This window comes from Artibeus jamaicensis, unplaced genomic scaffold (assembly GCF_021234435.1).
Source record: "Artibeus jamaicensis isolate MK-2021 breed Jamaican fruit bat unplaced genomic scaffold, CSHL_Jam_final contig_3206, whole genome shotgun sequence".
Taxonomy (NCBI): Eukaryota; Metazoa; Chordata; class Mammalia; order Chiroptera; family Phyllostomidae; genus Artibeus; species Artibeus jamaicensis.
Genome location: NW_026521757.1, coordinates 2013860 through 2040496, shown reverse-complemented (window position 1 = coordinate 2040496; position 26637 = coordinate 2013860). Strand labels below are relative to the sequence as shown.

Sequence of the window (26637 nt, the reverse complement as noted above, 5' to 3'; positions counted from 1 at the left end):
GACCATTCCACAGGCTAGTTGAGAGGTTATTTTTAAGTAGTACTAAAATTTATTTAATTCACCTAATTTTAACTATGTGCATGCATTTACATAAAAACTGACCATAATTTCATTTTTGTATTAGTTAATATTACCTATGCTTCACACTATTTTATGAAAATGAAAGCCTTAAATACCCTTATGTCCCTTTAAAGCCTTTCTTAAATAAAATTACTAGCTACCTCTTTCAAAATGTTTACTTCTAAATGACGATCATTGTAGGCCTTTGGAGAATCTTTCCTTTTTCTTTTTTCAAATTTGAAGTTATAGGCATATTAAGGAAAACCATCCAGTTACTTTATCTGAGAACATAAAGCTTTATCATCTAGGACAGGGGTTGGTAAGCTGTGACCCATGGGCAGAATCCACTCCAACACCTGTTTGTTTGTTTTTTAAAGATTTTATTTATTTACCTTTAGAGGAGAAGGGAAGGAGAGAGGAAGAGAAATATCAATATATGGTTGCCTCTCATGTGTCCCCTGCTGGGAAGTGGCCTGCTGGGAACCCAGGCATGTGCCCTGACTGGGAATCAAACCGCGATCCTTTGTTTAGCAGGCCTGCCCTCAATCCACTGAGCTACACCAGCCAGGGCTCCAACACTTGGTTTTATAAATAAAGTTTTATTAGTCATGCTCTTTATGTGTTATCTAGGGTTACTTTCCTGTTACAAGGCCAGAACTCAGTAGTCTGACAGAGAATATATGGCCCACAGGGCTGAAAATATGTACTATCTGGACCTTTATAGAAAAAAGTTAGATTGTAGGAGGATATGTGAACAGATTTGTAATATATATATATATATATATAATAATCATATTTTTAATTTGGAATAAATATTGAAAACTGTCGTGTTGATATCATGAAAGAGTTTTGGTACAGAAAACTATAATAATGCTGCAGTTTACTCGAATTTATGTCCAGAATTAGAATGAGCAGCAGGAACTGCAGATGTTGTTTCATGTCTACCAGATTACATTCTCCTCTCTAGCAACACACCCCTCATCTTACATTTTTCTTCTTTTAACTTTGCATGTCACATTTATACCAAAAGTTATAACTTTATAACCAAAAAAATAGAAAACTTTGATATAATCATGAAAAATTCTATCACTTAAAGATATTATTATTCTACATCTTTTATAAGATGTATATTAATAAACAAATTTAAATGGTTAAATTCCTTATTGACATTATTTTCTGGGTTTCATAATTGTTTTATATCTTTATTTACTTTAGTTATTACAAATAAATGTAGTACTCTGAATGTATGCTTTAAAAACCTTATTTAATGAAGTGCAATAAAAATTTAACTTAAAAATGCATTCTTTTATTTAATCATGTATTCCTTAATTCAATAAGTATTTATAAATACCTCCTAGGTAGTAGGCATTGTACTAGGCCTTGAGGATACAGTAATGAATTGGATTTACTTCTACTGAAAAAGAAGGAAACACTTAGACTGGCTGTGACAATGCCTTTAAACACTTGTGCTTTAAAATAATTTTGACATGTCTTACAGTTCTCCAGAAACACACCCACAAGCCATGCTCCTAGTAGAGGTATGCTCATTACTAAATATAAATTGATTCTGCTGGCAGTTAAAATCTGCTTTTAAAACAAAGTGCTGATTATACAAAGTATTTTAATAATTGACTGGAGTTAATATGTCAAAATAAGAAAGATATCTAAATTGTGAATATTAGTTTTCCTATAAAATTTTATATCAATTCTAATTTATGGATGAATTTTAGACTATTTAGCCAGAAAGTAGTGAGTAAATTATCATGACATGTAACTTTCAGGAAATAGTCAGTTATTCATCCATTCATCTGCTCAATAAACATGCGCTGGGCACCTCATACGAGCCAGGTTCTTCTGTAGGCTTTGGGAATACAGCCAATAAACATGAGAGAAGTTTTTGCCTACATGGAGCTCACATTAAAGTTGGTGGGAGACAGACCAGCAGTTGAGTAAAATTGGAAATGGTGATAAGTGTTATGACAAAAGGAAGGCAGGAAATGGAGTTGGGAGTGCTGGAGATGAAAAATTATAATGTTAAATAAAGTATCCATGGAAGTTTTTTTGTGGCAACATATAATCCTAACAAAAATCTGACGTAATGAAAGGAGAGGCCATGAGGCAGGAATGTGCCTGGGGTTTTAGGGCAACAGCAAAAGACTAGAACGGCTGGGTGGTGTTGGGGAGTTTTATTAAGCATGTTTCTTTCAGAATTGACAAAATACATGCATGTGTAGAGGCATATCAGAGAATATATGCACTTCACATTTGAACCATTTCTTTTTAAAATATATCTTTCAATTTTTTCCCTAAAGTTTATAAAATGTGCCATATGATTATTAACAAATAGCAAAATGATTTGTTTCAAGATTAAGATAAAACATTTTGAATAATATATAAACATCTACTTTTTAAGGAAAGAAGGATAATTTTGAGTTTCAGGATCCTACTTTAATTCATGGTTTTCTATTTAGTTGAGATAATCATGGTGAGAGGCTATAAAGCTCATGAACTTCAAGGATAATGCAAAAGCCACCTGGAGTCTATAAATTTACTGTGGTGGCTCACCACAGTTTCTACAGAGTCAGCTAAAAAGATAACAATTTTTTGTTTAATCTAACTTCAGATAAAAAAATATTTTCAATTTTCAATAGGGAGGTAGAGAAACAAAAATCCCAGTATGAATAACTTGGGACTAAATAACTAGAGTTTTATAACTACTGCTGATCTTTCCAGGCCCAGGTTTCAAAAGTCATGCGTCCTAACCTAGACTGCCTGGCACAAATTCTGGGTTGTCCATGTTTTAACTGGGTGATGCTGACACTCTCCTGTGTGTCAGCTTCTACCTCTGGAAAACACTTATAATAATACCCTATTGTGTTGATTTAATTTATGATTTTATGCAAGTGCTAGAAATGGCAACTGACACAGTAAGCAACTTGTAACTTTATCACATTAAGTGAAGGTTGAGTTATATCATCCTAAAATCCACTTATACTCCAAAGAACATATTTGTTCTTGAAACATTTCCTCAAACAACATGAAAAATCATTAGGTCAAGTAAGAAGTCACTTAGAGAAGAATTTGCTGTCCAATAAATGCCTAAAGACAATAAGGGCCACGGAGGGTGAAGTGTGGATACAGAAAAATAAATGAAGGACTAGTTAAAAATGTTGTGATTTATAAAGCCTTTGAGTTTCTCAGGTTACGTTCATTTTAGGGTAATATTACTTTAAGTTCCTTTCAGCACTTTTGCTATGAGAAGAGTTGACAGGCATTCTAATTTCTGGTCAGCAGACGTAGAGGTAAATGTATCTGAGCCTTCCTCTCCTTCACCCACCACGTAGGAACCAAAATTCTGATGCATCTGTGAATTCACTTCCTGTCTTTAGACCAGTAGAGCTATTCTCAGAAAAAGACCCCTTTTGGTCTACCTGGACTCATCCAACCAGTTTCATAATACATCCCCCCCTTTTTTTTTTACCTCAACAAATCATTATTTGTACCTCTTTATTTTCTAATATTTCCTCAGGGTATTCTGTTAAGGTAAGACACAGCTTTATGATGTTCTTTCCAACCAACATCAGATTATTTGTTTCAAGATAGTAATTAACTTCCTGCTTAATTTGTCACACTTAATTTGAAATTAGGCATGTAAGGCTATTAAAACTGTGGTTGTGGTGCTTGCAGCTGGCCGAGGCAGTTGCCACTGGCAGGCTTGATTTATCACTCTTCATTTAAATTCCTGTGCCAATGATTTTAGTTCCTAAATGCTGTGACTGGCATTTATGGATTTCGACATCAAAGTGAAAATAAGCTACAGTTAAGAACTCCACCGCTCAGATCAATGAAAAACGGTTTTAAAACTGAACACCCAGCAGTTAAATCCTAGAGGCTTGACCAGAAAGTGTTCAGTGCTCAGAGATGTTGCTGTGGGAAGCTTGAATGGTTGTTTATAAATCACTATAAAAATATACATCTTGTAACAGTGTCATGTAAATTTGCTACCAGATGGCAATTATTTTCACTAAGCCTGTTTCCTTCCTTAAAAGAACCCCCCTTCTAATAGTAAGCTTCTCTCTCTGGCAAATCTCATCTTTGATATTCAAATGTATTTATCCAGCATTGCTTATATTCAAGGAAGCAGAATATAATACTGTTACTAAAACCCAGTGCATACTACTGCATGCAAAATTATCCCCTAAATTAAATGAATATGATTCTGCAGCTTTCTTACCAAAGACTGACTGTGGTGTAAACCTTGATTCAGTGAAGATTTCTTCAGATACATGAAAAATTAGGCTTTTTTATAACTCTGTCAGAAACTGTGAGAATTCGTTCCTCCTGAGTGGCTTCATAATCTCAATGCTCAACCCTCCTTGTATGGCCATTCCAAATGCTATTCTTCATTTAGAGTAAAGCTCCTCCAGGAAGTATTCCAACTCAACTATAAACACTAAATGTAGGAATAAGCTTCCTTTTATACTTTGCTAGCCATTTTAAGTCTTCTAACTTTGTCTCCTCAATTAGAGTAAGTAAAGCCTTTGAGGAAGACACATTAACTTCTTCCCTTCTTATCTATTCTGTAATGAAACATAGGACTGATCTCACATATGGCTTATTAAATGTTTGCTCATTCGTTTATTTTAAAAATTTACTGAGCAGCTACTTTATACATAATACTGTTCAAGGCTATGGAGACAGAGTCAACCGACCATTAAAATACAGTGAAAAAGTTCAGACTCATGAAGTTTAAATTTCATTTTTGGAAGACGGAATTATATTTGGAATTTATTACAAAATGAAATTAAGTGATGAAATAAATAACACAGCCAAATAACTTATAAGAAAGTGACTTAGGAACAATCTCAAGAAATAAACATAGAATCAAAATGATAAATGAAAGTAAAAAGAAGTAAGTTTGAAAGTGACAGAGAGCTGAGTATGATAAAATGGAAGGACACAATCTTATTGTTTTGCTCAGTGAAAATTGTTTCTACTTTATATCATCAGATGTTTAATGTAATACATTTTTATTCTTTCTTACTGAAAATAAAAAAAGATATAAATTGGAATATGTGAGGAAATATTACTGAGATACTTCTGCTTTACCTTCTAAAAATGAATGTACAACTCGAGGTCACTGTGTCAAATTTTCAAAAATACCTCAACATATTACAGCATAGAATCTAAAGTAGTTTCTATATTCATGGATAGTTACAATACATTTTAGGAGGAGATATATTTTTTAAAATTGAACTTACTGGAGTGACATTGGTAATAGAGGTGTCAAAAAGAGTATTTTATATCTCTAAATCAGGGGTGTCATAGTCATTTTCACTAGGGGCCACATCAGCCTTGTGGTTGCCTTCAAAGGCCTGAAAGTAATTTTAGGACTGTATAAATGTAACTACTCCTTAACTAGGGACAAGGATCTCAGCACGGCTGCCACATAGAAACAAGGTGAAGGGCTGGATTTGGCTCAAGTGGGGCCTTGTGTTTGGCACCTGTGCCCTAAACTGTTATTTTCTTATTTTTATTAGATCAAGTCTGAAATTCTAAAGAAAACTGACTTTAATTATGAAAAAACTGTGTGCATAGAATGTTCATCATGTTAATGCTATTACTGAATATTAGAATGCTCATGTTATCTAGTGTAATCTACTCATTTTGCAAATTAATAATTTTGAGGCCCAGCAGAAATATCAGATAACTTGTCTGAATTTACATAGCTGGATTGTAGCAGTTTAGGGACTAGAATTCAGAGTTGATCAGATTCTGACTAGCTGTTTTCTCTCTGTATATGACTAAACTACTGGATATTTCAAGAGGAAAAAAAAAGAATAGCATTAAGAGCTATAAATTCATGAGTGTGCAGATGGTAAATAGCAGACAACAATGTATGCAGGATATGAAAGTTTGGGCCCTAGAGATCCATAAAACATAATGGACAATAATCTCTCCTGTATATTTTCAGGGCATTCCTGCTTAGGTTTACACAACTGAACACTATGCCTTCTGTAGGTTATTACAGGACGATGAGTGTATATATAGAATGCTAACTGTTGATGTCCTCAGTAATCACTTTATTACTAAAGGACAACAGTATCATGGCTTTAAAACTTTTTAAAAGAATCACATGGAGTATAAAAGAAGTTTGCCTGAGTGTGTGGGTGTGCATGGGTGTGGAAGGTCTATGTATGTATGTACGTATATGCACACACTTAATTCAAAAGTTTATTTATTAAATATTTCATGCATAGATTTTATATGAAAGTTGCTATGTTTGGCTGTTTGGCCATGGGATATAAACATTTACCAAAAATCCAATAGATACAAGGAGACTTGACTTGGCGTGATAAATACACAGTACAATACACAGAGGATATTGTGTAGATGAGTACACCTGAAACCTATAAAATTTTATTAATGAATGTCACCCCAATAAATTCAATAAAAAATCCAATAGAAAAAAAAACTAACATACAATTGAAATGTAGAACATGGTAAATGCTGTGACAGGTAAAAGTAAAAACTAAAAAACGATAATCAAGGCCAGATCAGGAAGGACTTTACAAGTCACTTTAGAGAAATAACCAACAATAATCCTACCACACATGAATGTGTCAACATTTGAAAAGCTTGCTATTCATTTTCTTATGATTATATGTGCTCAGGAATTACTTATATAATTGGTTGATGGTGTATAAAGAGTTTCCAATACTATGGCACTTACAGTATTGGTAGCGTTACTTTCATTCATTAGTCTTAACATTCTGTCTTATAGACATAATACATTTTACTTATTATTTATTCTTGGTCATTTAGGACATTAACACATTTCCTTATTATAAATAATATCTTTATATATATAGAGAGTTGTTCTATATGTCTTACATTTCTCAGATATTAACATATAGTAGTGAACTTAAAGAGTATAATAATGTTACGGTGCTGAATACATATTACCATATAAACTTGTAATTATTACTGCAGTGGTATGAGAGTTTTGACCAAATAACACCCTAAGCATTACCATTTACCAAAAAGAACACTACAAGACACAAAAAACAAGTGCAATTTGAATAGAAATAGTGTTTTAATTTCTTCTTTTAATTAAGTATTCTTTAATACTTAAAACAGTATTAAAATGGTGTTTTAATTTCAATTTCATTTTTAGCAAGTGAAGATTTTTCTGAATGCATATTAAACAATTGCATTTCTTCTGAGAATTGACAGGTCTTGTTTTTTGCCCATTTTTATTATGGTTTATTTATCACAAGTATTTTTCCCAGTTTACCACTTATTTTCATCTTACTTACAATAACTGAAGTATGAAATTTCCATTAAACTGATCTGTCCTTTGCTTTGTAATTCATTTTTTAATTTTTCCATTCACATTTAGTTATTATTTACCTACATTTAATTTATAATTTTACATTTAATCATTTGGAATTTATTTTAAGGTATTTTCTTCATTAAGGATAACCTAAAATATTTAAATAATAATTTCCTCAACCAGTTTTATTCAATGATGTATAATTTTCCCATTGATTTTAGGTGTATTTTCACCCTACATTAAATATCTTTGCATATTAAGAACTTTTTTCAAGGCTGTTTCTTTTGCTCCTTTGATTAGAAAGTATTTTTGTCTCTGCCTTGGAAAAACAAAGAAATACCTGAAATGTGAGTTAATTATTCATTAGTCGATTTTGATTAAATATAGTTTTTTGTGTTTTAAGGGGATATTCTTAGATGAGAATCCATTTTTAAATGTCTTATGCAAACAGAACAGCAGCCCTCTGTTTGCACTTATATAATACCATTATCCTGGCAACAAATGACAAACAAAGATGTACATGTTTAATATACAAACAGAGTGCACTAAATTTTTGGAAAGTATGATGTAAACCTCTTGCTATAGTTTCCTAAGGAAACTTTTATACAGAAAGTTAAGCAAAATTTCAGTGAAGAAATAAAATCGTGAGAAAAGCAATTAGTTCTCTAAAAGTGAGAATTTGGAAATAAAGGGCTTTTTATGCAAAATACAGTATAGCAATGCCATTTATTTTGTAAAATGTTTCCATAGCTGGCTCGATGTATGTGACTTTGCAATTGCATGGCTCCCTGACCCTGCTTAGGGTTCAATGTTCAGCTACGGCCATCTTGAAGTTCTTAATAATTTTATCTTTGAACTCATGTATCCAAGTGAAGTCTGATGGGACAATTAAGCATACACTATGAACTTAAAGCCTCAGCTCTTGGCAAGGTCCCGCCTCTGGCCACCTCCCCACATTCCTGGGATGTGTCTTCCCTGGAGCTGCCCTGCTCCACCCCTCATTGCTGCCACCTTCCCCCTGGGGAAGATGACTGGATTTACCTCTGAGGGGGGAGGATCACATTCCTGGGTTGGCTCCTGTCTCCAGTGGGAATCTGAACATGTGCATAGGAAGGGGCTAGGTTAGCCCTGAGGAGTAGAGAAGTGTGAGGGTGTCTCTGTGTGTGCTGGCTGTTTCTGTTCTGCAGAGGCCATGTTTTAGAAAGAGCAAGTTTCTCACCCACCACCTGCAAGTAGGCAACAGTTTCCAGTTAGGAGGTTTAAAGACGATTGGGACTCCCTTCCACTGTGGGTTTGAAGGCCTCCAAGACCTGGGGGTAACTTCATTCTTCCTACAAGTGTCCTAGGGCTCTGGCAGTGCTCCCTGGCTGACTCAGTGCTTGGGGGACAAGCTTTCTTCCTCTTCTACCCTCTCTGGCCTGACTTACATTCCTCTGTTCTGGTTTTCTTGAGACACCTTGGGGGCTGGGGATAGAGTGGAGCTTGGATTACAGAAAAAGAACTGTGCAATTTTCATAACTCTGAGTATGAGTTATGCTCTTAATTTATATTTAAAAGTAGCATTAAGCAATATAAAGATGAATGTTAAAGGTTATGCTAATGATTTGAAATCTTGTTTTTCTTTACTTGGAAGGACATTTAAATGGCAATTAAAAAGCATAATGACAAGTTGAGAGAGAAATTACAGAAGGAAAAGCTTGATACTTTAGTACCTTTCATGGCTCTTTTCTCCTGCTTTTTGAACAAAGGTTTCTGCAGTTTTATTTTTCACTGGGCTTCACATATTATGTAGCTGGAACTGACTGCTTAAAAATCTAAACCAAACAGAAAAGTGTTGAGGAATACATGAGAGAAGAAAAAAGCTATTTAATCTAAATATGCTATATAAAATTTATCTGATTAAAATGTAGCAGTTAGTTTCAATGTTTATAAATTTCACTTTTCTGTAAATGTGAAGACATTTCACATTTTAATTTCTAACACAATAATCTGTCAACATTGAAAAACTTTTACCCTTATTCTTATACATTTTTTTCAACTCATTAATATTTAGAGTAAAAGAGGCTTTCAGAAAATATTTTCTAAAACCCTAGTGTTTAATAGTAACCACATCAGAATCAGTTACCCAAATCAGTCTATTTATTTTATTGGCAGAATTTAGTTAATGAAATTAATTTGGCTTCTATTTTCAAAACAAAGAATGACAATGAAAATAGGCAAATAATTTCCTAGACATTTGCCTAACTATAAGGTAAAGCCTTACATCATTTGATATAGAATAGGCAAAGTATGTTAATCTACACTTATTTTCACTGCTAACCAGGTTTATTTTTACAGGATTTAAAATACTTAATAAATAATCTCTATTATTATTTTTCAATTTGTATGAATGACATTAAAATTGTTGATGTAGTAGTAGAGGCATCAGACACATAATATTATTATTTTTACTAAAGAAAATACTCAGTCATTTTCCTGCAAAAATGTAAAAATGAGAATTCTTTAGAGAGACAGCTGACGACTTTAAAGACCAATTGCTTAAATTCATTTTTAGTATTAAAGAAATTTCTCTAACAATGTCTGATCAACAAGAAAAGTATGATTGCTATTAAAGGATGGCTTAATATTTTTTAGATTTTATTTATTTATTTTTCAGAGAGGGAACAGAAGGGAAAGGAGAGGGAGAGAAACATCAATGTGTGGTCTGGACCTGGCCAACAACCCAGGCATGTGCCCTAGACAAAGAATTGAATGCTCTGATTCACAGACCGGCACTCAACCACTGAGCCACACCAGCCAGAGCAGAATGTCTTAATATTGATTAAAATCTTTTGTTGCAAATTCTATAAATATAGCACCAGTGGATTTTAGTGAGCATGAAGCTTAGCACATGCTAAAAAACAAATATGCAGTAATTATTTTCTCATTACCTTCTAGACAAAGTCCTGGTTAAATATAAAGGCTTTGCCCTTTTTATTCTCACTGCCTGGAATAGTCTTATTTCACATAATCACAGTTTTCTCTTTCCTTTATGATCTGCTCAAGTATTATGTTATCAATATAGGTGTTTTTGGTTTTCCTATGTAAAAATGCCAGTATCCCTGTTACTTCCAAATATCTTACTTGGCTTAGTTCCGCATAGGACATATCATTATTCAACACTAAAATATAACGTCCATGAAGACAGGTACCCTGTTATTCAGTTTCTCATTTGTTGCTATAACCCTAGCACATAGAAAAGTTCTGGACAGATAGTAAATAATAAGTATTTTTGAATGAGTTAATAAATGAATGAGTAAAAAATTAACTCAAACCATCTCCAATTTCTGTTAATGTAATCAACAGAAATATATTGTTACAGACAATGTAAGTAGTGGATATTCTTAGTCAATTACTGTATCATTCCTGCTATCAAGAAGCTTACATAGAAGCTTGGTCAGGAGAGCAAACTATTACAAAATGAGATTAGGGTGCAGTGAGGGCGAAACATGCGTGCTCTTGTACATAACTGACTGGGAGCAGTTCAGTACCTGTACTTGGCCAAGAGCTGAGCCACTGACTAACCTCAGTGAATTCACTGATGAGGACTAAGGGACTTTGCTATATCATTCGTTTACTCAAAAGATGCATGCCACAAAATGACACCAGACTTGGAAGTAATTTCACGTTTCTCAGGAATAAAAACGAAGCTTACAATCATCCAAAGTCTATTATAATTTAATATTTGAATGAACCATAAAGATTTTTTAGTTATGATTAACTGGACTGACGTTTTGATTATGTTTTGAAAATAAAATATTCAGTACACCTCTCAGAAAAGCAACACTTTTCTTGAGGACACAGGAAAATTTGACACTTCAATGTAGGGTATCTATAGTTTTTGAATATGTAATTTCTTATATTTAAGAGACATAAAAATACAAATAGCACAGCATATCTGTTACTTTAAGTTATCTGGTTATTGTCTTTCAACATATCATGCCATTGGCTTATAGTCAGTGTATTTTGTTAAGCATTTAAAACTTTTATATATATTCCTCACTCTGAATAGACTTGCATAGATTAAAAACAATAGGATATTTGCTGTCAAAATTTTGAAAACACAGTGAGGACCTTAAGAGATATCCAGACATAAAATACATTAAAATTCAGATATAAAAACAAATGAATGTTTACAGTGCCCCTAATTGCCTCCTCTAGCAACGTACAAAATGTTGGCATTTGATATAGACTGTATTTCTTAAAGGCAGTAAACTATAAATTAAATGGACATCTCAAATTTATAAATATATAAATTTATTGATTTAAATCAATTTTCAATGTCAGCTCAATTAATTTATGGGCAAATACATGAAATATGCAATCAGAATGTGGGCCTAAGGCCACACCTATACAGAATAGTTGCCCAATGGCAGAGATAGGAGTGTCGAATGTGTATTTTAAGAAGCCAATAGATTGGACAAGCTGCTTTTGACAATAATTGCTTTAAAGACCCTGCAGCAAATACCAGCAGAGTTGGTTTGAAATTTAGCATGTCTTTCATTTTGAACATGGTCCCTAAAGGTTTTTGCACATGTCACAGTATCTACAAACGCAATTTGTTTCAGGTTGAATTTCCGTGATTAACATTCTCCTGCACTGTTTTGACCAGAAAAGTCCCTTTCACCGAACCACACAACTTAGTGTTCCTATCAGGAAATGAAGATTAAAATAAAATGTTTTCTAGGTGTTGCTTTCTTGTTTTGCTCTCTAAATGAAACACCTTTAAGGACTATGTAAATAAACTATGAAAATAGAAGGTTACAAATATAGCTCTTAGGGATTACAGAAGTCAGTTAATTAAGGTTTATTGCAAAGATTTCTAATTATGAGAGGCGTAGTCTTAAATCTATAATCTTACTTATCCAACTGGCATCAGAATAATCAAGGAATGTTTCACATAACTACAGCTAAGTGGTTCTAAGTCATTTGGAAATTTTTTAAACATTTGTTTAATTGTAAACAGCAAACAGTTAAGTCAAGGTTGTTTAATGTGGTTTCCTTAACATTTCTTAACTATGAGAAAAGATTACAGGAAAGAAGAGGCAATTCAGCACAAAATTCTTCTTTATCTGCATGTTCCACACCGTACGTGCACAGAGCAGTAAAAGTATAATTAATATAACAATTTATATCTTTTGGTCTCTGATATTTTATTTCCTTACTCACAAAAGAGTCATTTCATTAACAATATTATTACGATGATGATTTTCTTTACCTTACTTGTGGCTCTAATAATATATCAGCATTTTCTGATAAATGCTGATTGTCTAATTTGCCTTGGACAATTTGCAGATGCACCCACTCATTTCTCCAATTTTTAGGTTAAATCTCCAGTTCCTTCCTCAAATCCTTCTGTGACTCTGTAACAGACAAACTATTTAACATATGCTCTTGATACATTACTCATCAGTGTATAATTCCTCAACTGCTCAACCTTTTCTTCATTCCTTCTACTCAGAATTCTTTCTTGTTTCCCAATCTCATTTTGCCTGGTCACATTCTAGTCATCTCTCAGGAGAGAACTTAATTTAAACGGTGTTTCCTCAGGAAGGGCAGCCCTCATCTTCCAGACCTGGAGAGTACATGATGTTAGGGCATCCAGAGCTTCTCCGCTTTGTAGGACTTAACTCCAGTACTGATTACATACTTGTCAAGTAACCTGTGTACAATCTGCCTCCCCACCAGAATGTAAGGTTTATAAGGGCTCACTCACCATTGTTCATACATTGAATAAATTAAAGGTTTATGAGTAGCACATATTGCTTGTACACTTTATTGCAAAAACAATAATATGTAACCTATAGATAATGAAACAAATAAATTACTGTGGTCCCTTCAGTCCAATGAAACTGCAACATGTTATCAGATAACATTGGAAATTTGCCTCTCAGGCACTTTGAAGAGTATTTCCGAAGGTACCCAAGCGAAATGATCAGAAATCCCTCCGTCTGTCTGCAGCAGTGAAAGTATCATCTTTTCAAGGTGGTCAGTACAATGACAGCTGAGATCTGGTTCTTGGACATTCCAGTTTCTAAAAGATTCTTCTTTACCCAGCACCAGGATCTGACCCCTTTTGATATGAAAAGAGTGACTCTATGTCCATAGAGGAGGTATTTCATAATGTTACCCCTGCTTGGAGTATTTTCATTTTTAAAGATGTGAATCTCTAGTGTCAGAATTTCAGGCACAAGGAGAGAGGGGCGTCTTGGTGTCTCTAAAAATGATGACATGATGATAGTCACTCATGCATGTAAGGCTGGTCATAATATTTTATTAAGTATACATGTAGCATATTTTAGTTCGGTTTGGGACCTTTATATATTTTCCAAATAAAATTTAAATATATAGATTTATTACTAATCATATCTGAAAAGGTCAAATTAAATTAGCAATAATTGTTTCTTCAACAAAGATAAACCTATTAGGCAAGATTCCTTAATGATATTACCCATCCAAAATATATAGTCTTGATCTATGGGTACTATATCTTATTCCATGCTTAATATATCTTCAGTCCTTATATCAACACTGTTAATGAATTCTCTCATTCTATCCTTTTGCTAAGGAGAAAAGTAGATTAAATAAATTTCTAATCCTAGAGTGAAAGACTACCATATGTATGTATGAAATTATGAAGCATATTAACACATATATTTTATAGAGATTTTTAGTAGATAGTAGCAAAAATGCCTTAGAAATAATCTGCTAACAAAATACAAAGATGGTGATTGTGTAATACTATTTGTGTTTTCTTTATTTATTAGATGCATTGCTGAAGACATCAGCAAAGTGAACTTACGTGTAACATTTTGAATAAAAGTCACATCAATTTCAAATACATTTCAGTAGAATATTAAAGTTTTCTCCCTGCACATTTTACAGGTTTAGCAATGTTTTTAACTTTGTATTTTCCAATAATTATAGATTCACAGAAATTTGCAAAAAAATGTATAGTGAGGTTCCATGTATCCTTTACCCAACCCTTCCCAGTGTTAACTACCTGCATAACTGTAGTAGAATATCAAAACCAGGAAACTGGCATTGATAAAATCCATACAGGACTCCTGTATTCGTGTATGTGTGTGCAATTTATCACCTATGGAGCTTCATGTAACTACCACCACAAGTAAGAAACAACCGTATTACTATTACAAAGCTTCCTCCTGCTACCCATTCACAGCCAAATCTCTCTATCCCTAGTCCCTACTCCCTGGTCACCACTAATCCATTCTCCATATTTATTATTGTGTTACTTCAAGAATGTTATACAAGTGAATCATACAGTATGTCAACATTTAAAATTGGCATTCACACTCACCATTGTGCCCATAGAGTTAATCCAAGAGCTTGTATTAATTGCTCTTTTTTATTGCCTAGTTCTATTCCAACACTTTCAATATACTTTTATTTAAACTGTCATTAATGTCACTTTTGGTGTATGTTATGGACTTTTATCTTTACAAATGTGTTTCATACATGTTCATGTACTTTTATTACATAAGATAATCATTGTGTATTCACATAATTTATGAGCACTTCTTGAAGAGAGTTTTTAAAGTCTCCAGAGCTTTGCCTGTATCATGCTCTGCAATAAATTATGTTATGGAAGAATTAAAGAGAATATATACTTATAAAATGCCATAGGAATATTCATACCTAATTATGTTGTAGCAAAAATCAATAGCATTATAAAGGGAATATTTAACTGAAAGAAATTGGATTTTTTTTTAAAAGGCAGTTTAGTCACTTTTTCCAAACTGTACCTAAACGATAGCACTGGGACATATTCCTGGATCATGGTTAAGTATGCTGAGTAAATCTTTTCACAATACAGACATGAGTTATAATGAACATAAATTCTACTTTTTTTTGTTATGGACAAAATGGCAGCATAAGTCATTTCTTAATTTGAATTCATTTAACAACATCTCATTTATGTCTAATACTTACTGGTAAGCAACATGAGTTGACTCATTAAGATAATTTTGTATATGGCTATATAAAAAACATAAACTCACAGAAAACAGAGAGAAGCATTGTATGTAATTAACCAAACTACTAAAAAGTGATATCGAAAACATCTTTACCTTAGGAAACAACCAGGAAATAAATGCTGTAATGTATAGAGTATACAATTATACATCAGTAAAGATAAGCCTATGAAAAGTATTATGTATCAAAGGGGAATTATGGGTCTGTTTTGAAAAAACAGCGGTAGAACTTACCGTCTTGATCTGTGGTCACTGTAATAGCTGTGAATGGCTTGGGAGAAAAACTCAACTCAGAAACTCCATTCACGGCTTCTATTTCAAAGGTGTAATTCACATGAGACACAAAGTCAAGAACTATCACGGAACTGTTGACCAGGCCCGTGTGCCTCGGGATGAAGCGGAGTCCTCCACCACAGTCCTCGCACTGGCTGGTGTCTGAGCCACACTTCTTACAGATCACACTGTACGTGAGGTCTTTTCTCCCTCCCGTGTCACTTGGTGGGCTCCATTCCAAAATAAGGGCCGTTTCATTGATGTTAAAAACCACATTCCTAGGAGCTGATGGTGGCCCTAGAGAAAAGCAATTAAAAAACAAATGTACATGTATAGGACAATAAAATTATGGTGCCAACTTGAAAACTTCATCAATAAATACTTGTTGGTCTATTATATTAGTTTGAGCTCTTTCTTCTGATTGGAACGATAAAAAATACACATGATTAAAAACATCTGACAAAGTCCAGTAAGAAAGGAGTCCTTAGGGGTGAAGATAGTCTATAATCTAACTTTTTGATATATGAATTTCAATATTTAACATAAGAAGCTGTAGACCTCCAAGAGATATGGTAATTACCCTCTTTTAAATTTGGTGAGGGAAAATATTTACTAATCAAACATCATTTTAAATTATGTTATAGTTTTAATTACATCTTAATAATTACTTCACCATTTTTAAAATTTGAAAAAATAATATCATACATGTGTTATAACAATATGTGTATATTATTATTATATGAATATATATGTGTATACATTCTGTTGTGTTTAGTTTTTCTGGCTTCATACTATACTTGGTATACAGATAAAACTACCATTAATTACCTTCAACAATCCCTGTATCCATTTCTTACAGGTTGAAAATAAATGGCCACAGCCCTGGCAGGTATGGCTTGGTTGGTTGGGCCTAATCCTGCAAATCTGAAGGTTGTGGGTTTGGTTCCTGGTCAGGGCATGTGCCTGGGCTGTGGGTTTTGTACACACGAAGATGTCTATGAAAGGCAACCAATCAATGTTGCTCTCTCACATCAGTGTTTTTATCCCTCTTTCTCCCTCCCTTCCCTTCTCTCTAAAATCAATAAATAAGTCTTTGGGTGAGGATTAGAAATAAAATAAAATAAAATAAAATAAAATAAAATAAAATAAAATAAAATAAAATAAAATAAAATAAAATAAAAACATAACATAAGATAAAACGAAATAAATTTAGGGTGAATAGACAGGTTAGGAAAAGAGGAAGAGAAAAGGAAACTGGAAACATGAGGAAGGTTTTTATTAGGGCCTTGCTAATTTCATGGGATAAAAGCATTATTTGAAAAATGTAAAATGTACATAAAATATGGTGACTAGCCTTTTATGTAGGCTAACTCTGTTAAGCACAGGTGTCTTTTTAAAAGATGATGGAGAGCCCTGGCTGGTACAGCTCAGTGGATTGGGTGTGGGCCTGGCAACCAGAGGATTGCTGGTTCTATTCCAGCTCAGGGTACGTGCCTGGGTTGCAGGCTAGGTCCTGGTATGGGATGATTGACAGGCAACTACACATTGATGTTTCTCTCCCTCTCTTTTTCCTTCCCTTCCTTTCTTTCCAAAAATAAATAAATAAAACCATAAAAAAAACTCTTAAAAAAAGCTGATAAGGAGACCCACACGATCCTCATATTTGTTGCCAAGACTGCATTAACCAAGTGGGTCACAGGAGTTGATGAGCATATTCCTACAGCATTCTCTGAAAACTGGTTTTCCATACGATCCCACCACACAGAATACTTGAACGCTTTAACTATTCCAGTCTTTTTAAAAAATTGTGTCAATGATCTTTCATACATGTCTGAGTTCTTCAAACTTCAGTTTGATATAAGTATTGAACAAATATTAATTGAAAGTCTCCTGGTTGCCAGCAACTGCACTATGTATTGTATGTGAAATAAAGCATCTTTCCTGGAAGAGACTATGCTCATAATACATACTCTGAAAATAATTCACTACATAAATAGCTAATGAAATATCATTTCTGTTCACTTTTAGAAGGCTTACATGTATTTATAAATCTGTAGCAACTTTTAAAATTTATGCTCCTAAGAAAATTTGCTTAGAAGGTGGGAAAGAATTTCTCTGCAACATTTTCTCCTCATAAAAAAGTAGTTTTAATATAAGCTTCTTCTGGATTATACTCATTCATTCACTGAATAAACTTTTTAATGACTTTCATGTGTGCCAGATAGTCTGCAAGGTCTTGGATTTATAGTGTGAATATGATAGATATTTCTGCTTTTTTGCTATTTAATTTTAGTTGAATGGCTAGATAAACTCACACATAAACAGAATAATAAAAATATTGACTTTTTCTGTCTGACTTATTTCTCTTAGCATGATATTCTCAAGATCTATCCATATCACAAGTGGCAGTGTTTCACTTTTTCTTATAGCTGAGTAGTGTTCTATTTTATATATATACCACATCTTTATCCATTCGTCTGTGCAAGGATACTTTAATTGTTTCCATTTCTTGGCCATGATGAAGCAATGTTTTTTTAAGAAGAGCATTCTGGCTGCTGGGTAGGGAATGGTCTGCATGAAGACAGGGGACCCCTTAGTGAGATCTGTTTATGTGGTGTCAGAGTAGCTGAACATTAGTCATAAATCTACATGACCGTATCTTGGATTTGAGATATTAAGTAATGTTATGATATACTTTCCTTTTTCTTCTTGCTGCATCCCGAAATTAGCAATCAAAAGAATAGGGTCCTTAGCTATCTCTATTATATCACCTAAAGGTAGACCTAGAAATGAAATGGTTAGTTTTTTTTAAAAGGTTTCTGCGTATGTTGCTTTATGCCATTTCACATTCCAGAGAGTTGCAGGAATGTCTGAGTTCAGAAAGGAAGATGTGGAAGGGATTACACACTAGAGCACAGGGACAAGTGTAGCTTCTCCTAGACTTATGCCTGGCAGATAAAGATACATTATCATTACTGTAATAATGTCTTCCTACAGAATGACATATTAATATTATTGCTCTTTTGTCTTATTTATAATGGAAACCATGAATTATTATTCACTTATATTTCCATGAATAGGAGAATGCTATCAATTACGTTATGGGTGTCTGCAAGTATATAACTGTCCGCTTGGAGATACTTAAAAGGAAAAGAAAGGCAGACACCCTTCTTACTCAAGGGCTCTCATATCAATTTGCATGACAATTAAATAGCTTTTTAATTGCTGTTAAATTATGCCAGCTAAACTGTGATTTCATGCAAATATTAAGCTGTAATGGCATGCAGTGAATCATTTACTAAGATTTAAAACTTGGAACAAAGAGAGACAATTAATTCTAATCCTCAGATTCAACTAAATTATGTGTCACTGGGCTTTTATTAATGTGGCCTGATTGCTTTGTTATCATTTATAAACTATACAAAGATTATGTGACACATTGAGGGGAAAATCCCCTAGGACCAATAACCCTTTTGGAGACATCTGTATTGAAAATTCTCAGGGATTTCCTTCTGTTGATTTTGTATTTCTCTAAAGAAAACAAATAAATCACATGGAAGAAAACAATCTCCACACTTTTATCTCCAGACTGACTTGATAGGAAAAGGGTAATTATTCTGATTGGCAAATAGCTGTTTTCCAAGCTCATCATATAATAAACCTTACATAAAAACTACTATTTTATCTCTATTAGTATATTAGAAAATATATTTTCAATCATTTTCCTTTTTTTTTTGCTTCAATTTAGATTTCCCCCAGTATACTTTTAAAGAATGAAGGAGTAGCGCTCTAATAGTGAAGTAATGAGAAGATTGTCTCTTTCTTTCCCTGAAAAGAATTTGGGCCTGTAGCTTCCACCTTCCTCTTAGATTAGAAGGCAGATGGACTATGCTTTTGTTTTGTTTTATTTCATTTTAAGTATTTTTCCATGTAAAATGTTTTTAAACAGATGGGTCATTCCTAAACTATGCCCTGTGCAATACCTTTAGTCCCCTGGGATATTACACAAAATAAATGAGCTCAGTGATCAAATTAAGATTCCTCTGGTAGGTTCATGCTGTAACAAAAGTAAAACAATTTGCTTCAATTTGATGAAGCCACCATTTTCCAAACTTTTGCTCATAGAATCTTTTTCTTCAAGAAACATCTGGAGAGACAGGGACTTCCGCCAAGATGGAGGCACAGGTGGATATCCGTGCCTTCTCACACAACCAAGTTTAGAGACAACTAAATATTAGCAACAGAAAACACAGTCAGAACACAGAAAATTGAACTTTTTGGAAGTCTGTTAACAACAAATTCTTCAGTCTGACCGGTAAGGGGCGAAACCAGCAGCTGGTGGAGCAGGGTTGCGCAGGAAAACTCGGTCAGACGGACTCAGGTGCGCGGAATCCAGGCGCAGGGTTGGACCTAGTGAGCGACCAAGCGAGCGACCACGGGGAAACAGCGAGGGAGCAGGGCTGCGAGTTGACTGTGGTCGCGCATTTGTGCGCGGATAGACAAGCGAGGGAGTGGGTGACTGGACGGAGACCCAGCGGTCCCCGCTGCAAGCGTCAGGGAGGGCACCGCCATTTCCCTGCTCTGACCACGCCCCCACATATAGCGTCACAACCCAGCGACCTGGGAGTCCAAGGCTCCGTTCCTCACACTTAAAGGGCCAGAACACACCAAAAATGGCTCAAGAAGATCTCAAAGCCTCAGAGCCTATAAATCTAAGCGATGAAGAAATAGCAAAATTCTCAGACGCACAGTTTAAAACACTGGTGATCAGGATCCTCACTGAACTGGTTGATTATAGCCACAAATTAGACAAATATATGAAGGCGAAACTAATTGAAATGAATGGAATTGCACAGGAAACCAATAGCAATGAAAAGGAAACTGGGACTCAAATCAATGGAGTGGACCAGAAGAAAGCAAATAATGGCCAAACAGAAAAGAGTCAAGAAGCAAGAATTCAAAGAAATGAGGAGAGTCTTAGGAACCTCCAGGACATCTTTAAACGCTCCAACATCCAAATTATAGGGGTACCAGAAGGGGGAAAGGAACAGCCACCAGTGGAAAACTTATTTGAACAAATAATAAAGGAGAATTTCCCCAATCTGGCAAAGAAAATAGACTTCCAGGATATCCAGGAAGCTCAGAGAGTCCCAAAGAAGGTGGACCCAAGACGGAACACACCAAGGCACATCATAATTGCATTAGCCAAAATTAAAATGAAGGAGAGAATTCTAGAAGCAGCAAGAGCTAAGGGGACAGTCACCTACAAAGGAGTCCCCATCAGACTGTCAGCAGATTTCTCAAAAGAGACCTTCCAGGCAAGAAGGGGCTGGAAAGAGGTATTCCAAGTCATGAAATCCAAAGACCTACAACCAAGATTGCTCTATCCAGCAAAACTTTAATTTAGAATGGAAGGACAGATAAAGTGCTTCTCAGATAAGATCAAATTCAAGGAGTTCATCATCACCAAGCCCTTATTATATGAAATGTTAAAGGGACTTATCTAAGAAAAAGAAGTTAAAGAAACATGAACAGTGAAAGGACAACAAACTCGCAGTTATTAACAACCACACCTAAAGCAAAAGTAAACTAGAAGGACAGCTAGATCAGGAGTGGAAACATAGAAATGAAGATCTCAAGGAGGGTTAGCAACAGGGGAGTGGGAGGAGGAGAAGGGGGGAGAAGGTACAGAAAATAAATAGCATAGACAGTAGATAGAAAATAGATGGGGGGGCAAGAATAGCATGGGAAATATAGAATCTAAAGAACTTGAGACACATGGTCATAAACTAAAGGGGGGGTAATGGTGGGGATGGGGGGGTAGGGTGGAGGGGAATGAAGGGGGGAATAGAACAACTGTAACAGCATAATCAATCAAAAAATTTAAAAAAAAAGAAGCATCTGGAGAAATACTAGCATTCTGCACAACACCCTTAAGTAAAGGCTGACACAAAGGAAGAGTAAACTTAAGGGTCATATTTCACCAACTTGCTGTACCAGTTGCTGTATATTTATATCTCATGTTCATAATTACAAAAATGTTTTAACTCATAAACAAACAAGGTCCTTTTTATGTTGACAGGAGAGTGACTATTTGCCCATTAACTCTATATCTAACTGTAGTTTCCAAATACATTTTTTAACTTTAAGAACAATAAAATTTTGGTTCAAATAACTGAGGACATCAAGTCATAAAAGGCTATTGCCTATTAAGCTAAATTTTACCAGTTTTTAAGTTACTACTTGGCAATAATTTAAATATATTTTGTTAATTTAACAGACAATGATATGGGGATTGAGAGAAGGAAGAGGGTGATGTGAGGTGAAGGTGGGAGAAAGGAACAAAAGCAGGAACAACTGAAATAGCATAAACAATTAAAAAATTAATGACTACCAAGAAGGCAGCAGTACACTTTTTAATAAAAAGCAGATTTATATCTGTGAGTTTACAAATGAGAGAAGTAGTTCTATGTTAATGTATGTCAGAGAGAACATGAAAAAATTTTAGATCATCTAGAGATGCTTAGGTAAATGCTTGTGCAAATGAGTAAATTGTATAAGTAATTAAAGAAAGATAAATGCATAGAGAAAAAGAAAAAGGACATAGTTAGACTGAGATAATGTACTAAAAATATAAGTTGTCAGATCTGCATATAAACACAATTTAAAACTCTAAAAGTCATGTCATTCTTTGTATCATCACTATTAATATAAATTTTACCTATATTGTTAATTTAATGTCTTTTCCTTTTAAATTATATTTTATTGATTATGCTATTACAGTTGTCCCAATTTTCCCCCTTTCCTTCCCTCCACTCAGCCTTCCCATCACTCTTTCAGGAATCCCCACACCATTGTCCATGGCTCATGCATATGTGTTCTTTGGCTACTTGTATTTCCTACGCCATTCTTTATATCTCCATGACTATTTTGTAACTACCAAGTTGTACTTTAAAAATTTTTTTTTCTAAATTTATTTTTTAGAGAGGGGGAAGAGAGGCAGAAAGACAGGGAGAGAAACATCAATGTGTGAGAGATACATTGATCAGTTGCCTCTTGCACACCCCAAGTGGGGACAGAGCCCACAACCCAGGTATGTGCCCTGACTGGGGATTGAACCCGTGAAACTTAAGTTCACAGGCCTGTGCACAATCCACTGAGCCACACCAGTCAGGTTCCAATTTGTACTTCTTACTCTCTTTATCTTTTTCATTTCTTCTCCTGTCCCCCAACAAACATGAAAATGTTCTATGCCCTGGCTGGTGTAGCTGAGTGGACTGAGCATGGGCCTGTGAACTAAAGGGTCACGGTTTGATTCCTCGTCAGGGCACCTGCCTGGGTTACAGGCCAGTTCCCAGCAGGGGACGCATGAGAGGCAACCATACATTGATATTTCTCTCCCTCTCTCCTTCCCTTTCCCTCTAAAGATAAATAAATAAAAATCTTTTAAAAAAAGAAAATGTTCTCTGTATCTATGATTCTGTTTCTTTTCTACTTATTTATTTTGTTTTTTAGATAAATTATTGATAAATATGTATTTGTTGCCATTTATTGGTCTTTTTTTATCTTCTTCTTAATCTTAAAGAAGACCCTTTAACGTTTCATATAATGCTGGTGTGGTGGTGATGTACTACTCCTTTAGCTTTTTCTTGTCTGGGAAGCTTTTTATCTGTCCTTCAATTATAAATGATAGCTGTGGTGGGTAGAGCAATCTTGATTGTAGGCCTTTATTTTTATCAATTTGAATATTTCTAGCTAATCTCTTCCAGACTGCAACATTTCTTTTGAGAAATAAGCTGACAGTCTTATGCAGGATCCCTTATAGGTAACTAACTGCTTTTTTCTTGCTGCTTTTAAGATTCTGTCTTTGTTTAACCTTGGGCATTTTAATTATGATGTATCTTGGGTTGCGCCTCTTCAGTTTAATCTTATTTGGGACTCTCTGTGCTTCCCTGACTTGTATGTCTATTACCTTCATCAATTAGGGAAGTTTTTGGTCATTTTCTCAAATAGGTTTCCCAGTTCTTGCTCTCTTTATTCTCCTTCTGGCACCCTCATGATGTGAATGTTGGTATGCTTGAAGTGATCCCAGAGGCTCCTTATACTATCCTCATTTTTTGGATTCTTTTTTCTTGTTGCTATTCTGATTGGGTATTTTTTGCTTCCTCATATTCCAAATCACTGATTAAATTTTCTGCTTCATCCACTCTACTATTGATTCCTGTAAATTGTTCTTTATTTCAATAACTATATCCTTCATTTATGATTTTTAATGCCTTCCATGTCCTTTTTTATGTTGTTGAAGTTCTCACTAAGTTCACTGAGCCTCCTTATAACCAGTGTTTTGAACTTTGCATCTAGTAGTTTTCTTGTTTCCATTTTGTTTAGTTCTTTTTCTGGAGTTTGGTTCTCTTCATTCATATGAAGGATGTTTGTCTCCTCATTTTGGCAGCCTCCTTGAATTTGTCTCTATGTGTTAGGTAGAGCTGCTTTGACTCTGTGTCTTGGTCACATGGCTTAATGTAATAGGTGTTCTGTAGGGTCCAATGGCACAGCTTCCCCTATTACCCAAGCTGAGTACTTGAGGTATGCCCACTGTGTGGGCTGTGTACACTGTCCTCTTGTAGTTAAGCCTTTATTGCTCTTAGCACATCCAAGGTCAGCATCTTGGATGAACCTTGGTTGGAACACAAGGTTAGCACCAACTGTGTTCTGTCCAGGGTCACATGGATAAGCTACAAAGTGATCTGATTATTGCTGGTACTTGTGCTGGGCTTGGAGGTGCCCAGGTGAGGCCACACTGTGAATCAAGGCTGGCTGTTTCTAATGCCAGGCTAGGGGCAACTTAGTGAGCAGTATGGGGCTTACTGATGCTAGATGTCACTTGTTTGTGGTAATTTAAAAAAATCTGAAGCATTAGCCAAGATATGCCATTCATATGGAAAAGCCAGTAGGAACAGCTTGGGCAGGAGCCTCAGCCAATCAGCAGGGTGGGGCAAACAGTGTGACCGAGGTTGATGGAGTCTCAGATATGCCTGCCCACACTATGTCTCTGTGGGGGGATGGCTCAGGAAAGGAAGAGTGTCCTCTACTAGCACTTCTGTCTGTGACAAAACTGCCCTCCACTTCTCACCATGATGCCAGACAATTCAGCTCCTCCCCATATGTCTATAGTGCCTTTAAATCTACTACCCCCACACTGTGGCTCACAGGGAATGAGTCTGAGTAAAGGAACTTCCAATGAGTCCTGCAATTTCTATCTTCCATAGTCCCAATGCCCCTGGTTTTTCTTCCTGGCACTGAAAACTTAGGTGGGGGGGGTGGGCTGGTATGTGGCTGGGACCCTGCTCCTGAGATATCCCTCCTGATTTTTATCCACCACATGTCGAGTGGGACTGGCCCATTCTGTATCTCTGCCCCTCCTACCTATCATGATGTAGTTTCTTCTTTAACTCTGTAGTTGCAGGACTTCCACTGAGCTAAATTTCTGATGGTTGTTCTACAGTTTAGTTATCATTTTGATGTTGTTGTGCAAGGAGGTCAGCTGTGTTTTCCTGCACTGTCATCTTGACCTCTCCCTCTGCTAGCCTTTCTATATAATTTGAAGAATATATTTAATATAATTTTGTATTCTTCTTCTCTAAATTAATTTGTGCTCTGTTTATAAATTTTATTCATAAAATGTTTGTATATTTGGAAGTGAATGACAAGTAATCAAAAAAACTGGGGCTTCAACATCACCACCGGGAAGAAGAAATTAAATCAATTTATTCAGACAAACAAATGAGGCCGAGATAAGTACTATAATTATGTCAAGGTCATGTACTACTTTAGTGGTATAATACTTAAGGCTTTTATATTTAGATTTTTTAGCTCTACCACACTGCATTCATCCTAGAGACAGAAAAGATCTGATAAATAAATACAAAAAGTACTTTATAGTGCTTTGTTTAGAAAGTATTGTCAAATACAAACTTTATAAACATACAAAGCAGTGAGCAATTTATTGCCTTGTTACAACAGATTCCTTTTATAACATTATCTTAGAGGTTTTAAAATAATTTTAAAATCAAAAGACAACTCACTGAGTGGAAGAACATATTTGACAATACATCTGACAAGGGCTTAATATCCAAAATTATAAAGAACTTATAAAGCTCAACACCAAAAAACAAACAATCCAATTTAAAGATGGGCAATAGACCTGAACAGACACTTTTCCCAAGAGGACATACAGATGGCCAATAGACATATGAAAAGATGCTCAATGCCACTAATCATCAGAGAAATGCAAATTAAAGCCATAATGAGATATCACCTCACACCAGTCAGAATGACTATCATCAATAAATCAACAAACAGGTGTTGGTGAGGATGTGGAGAAAGGGGGACCCTAGTGCATTGTTGGTGGGAATGCAAATTGGTGCAGCCACTGTAAAAAGCAGTGTGGAGATGCCTCAAAAAATTAAAAATAGAACTGCCTTGTTCCACTTATGGGAATTTATCCCCAAAAACCTCAAAACGGTAATTTGAAAAAAAATATTGGCAGCCCTATGTTCATTGCAGTATTTACAGTAGCCAAGATTTAGGAGCAGCCTGAGTCCATCAGTAGTTGGACATTGCTATGTTTTACACACTGGAATACTACTTGGACATTAAAAAAAAGGAAATTCTACCTTTTATAAAAGCATGGATGGACCTGGAGAGTATTATGCTAAGTGAAATAAGCCAGTTAGAAAAAGACAAATATCATATGATTTCACTCCTATGTGGAATCTAATGAACAAACTGAACTAATAAGCAAGGTAGTGACAGACTCATAGATGGAGAGCAGGATGACAGGTGTCAGCCGGTGGTGGGGGTGGGGCTGAGTGGGGTTGGAGGAATTCAGCAAAAAAAAGAGAAAATTAATAAACTCAATCTTGTCTATAATTG

The 26637-nt window shown here is 35.0% G+C and overlaps 1 protein-coding gene across 2 annotated transcripts in view; it reads right to left on the bottom strand.

Annotated features, from left to right (window-relative positions):
• The window catches only part of EPHA6 (EPH receptor A6), a 911975-nt gene that overhangs the window by 501765 nt on the left and 383573 nt on the right, over nt 1-26637 (bottom strand). For both annotated transcript variants that reach the window (XM_037132782.2, XM_037132783.2), the window contains exon 5: nt 15664-15999. In XM_037132782.2, the coding sequence (XP_036988677.2) occupies nt 15664-15999 (336 nt within the window). The remainder of the gene's footprint in view (nt 1-15663; nt 16000-26637) is intronic.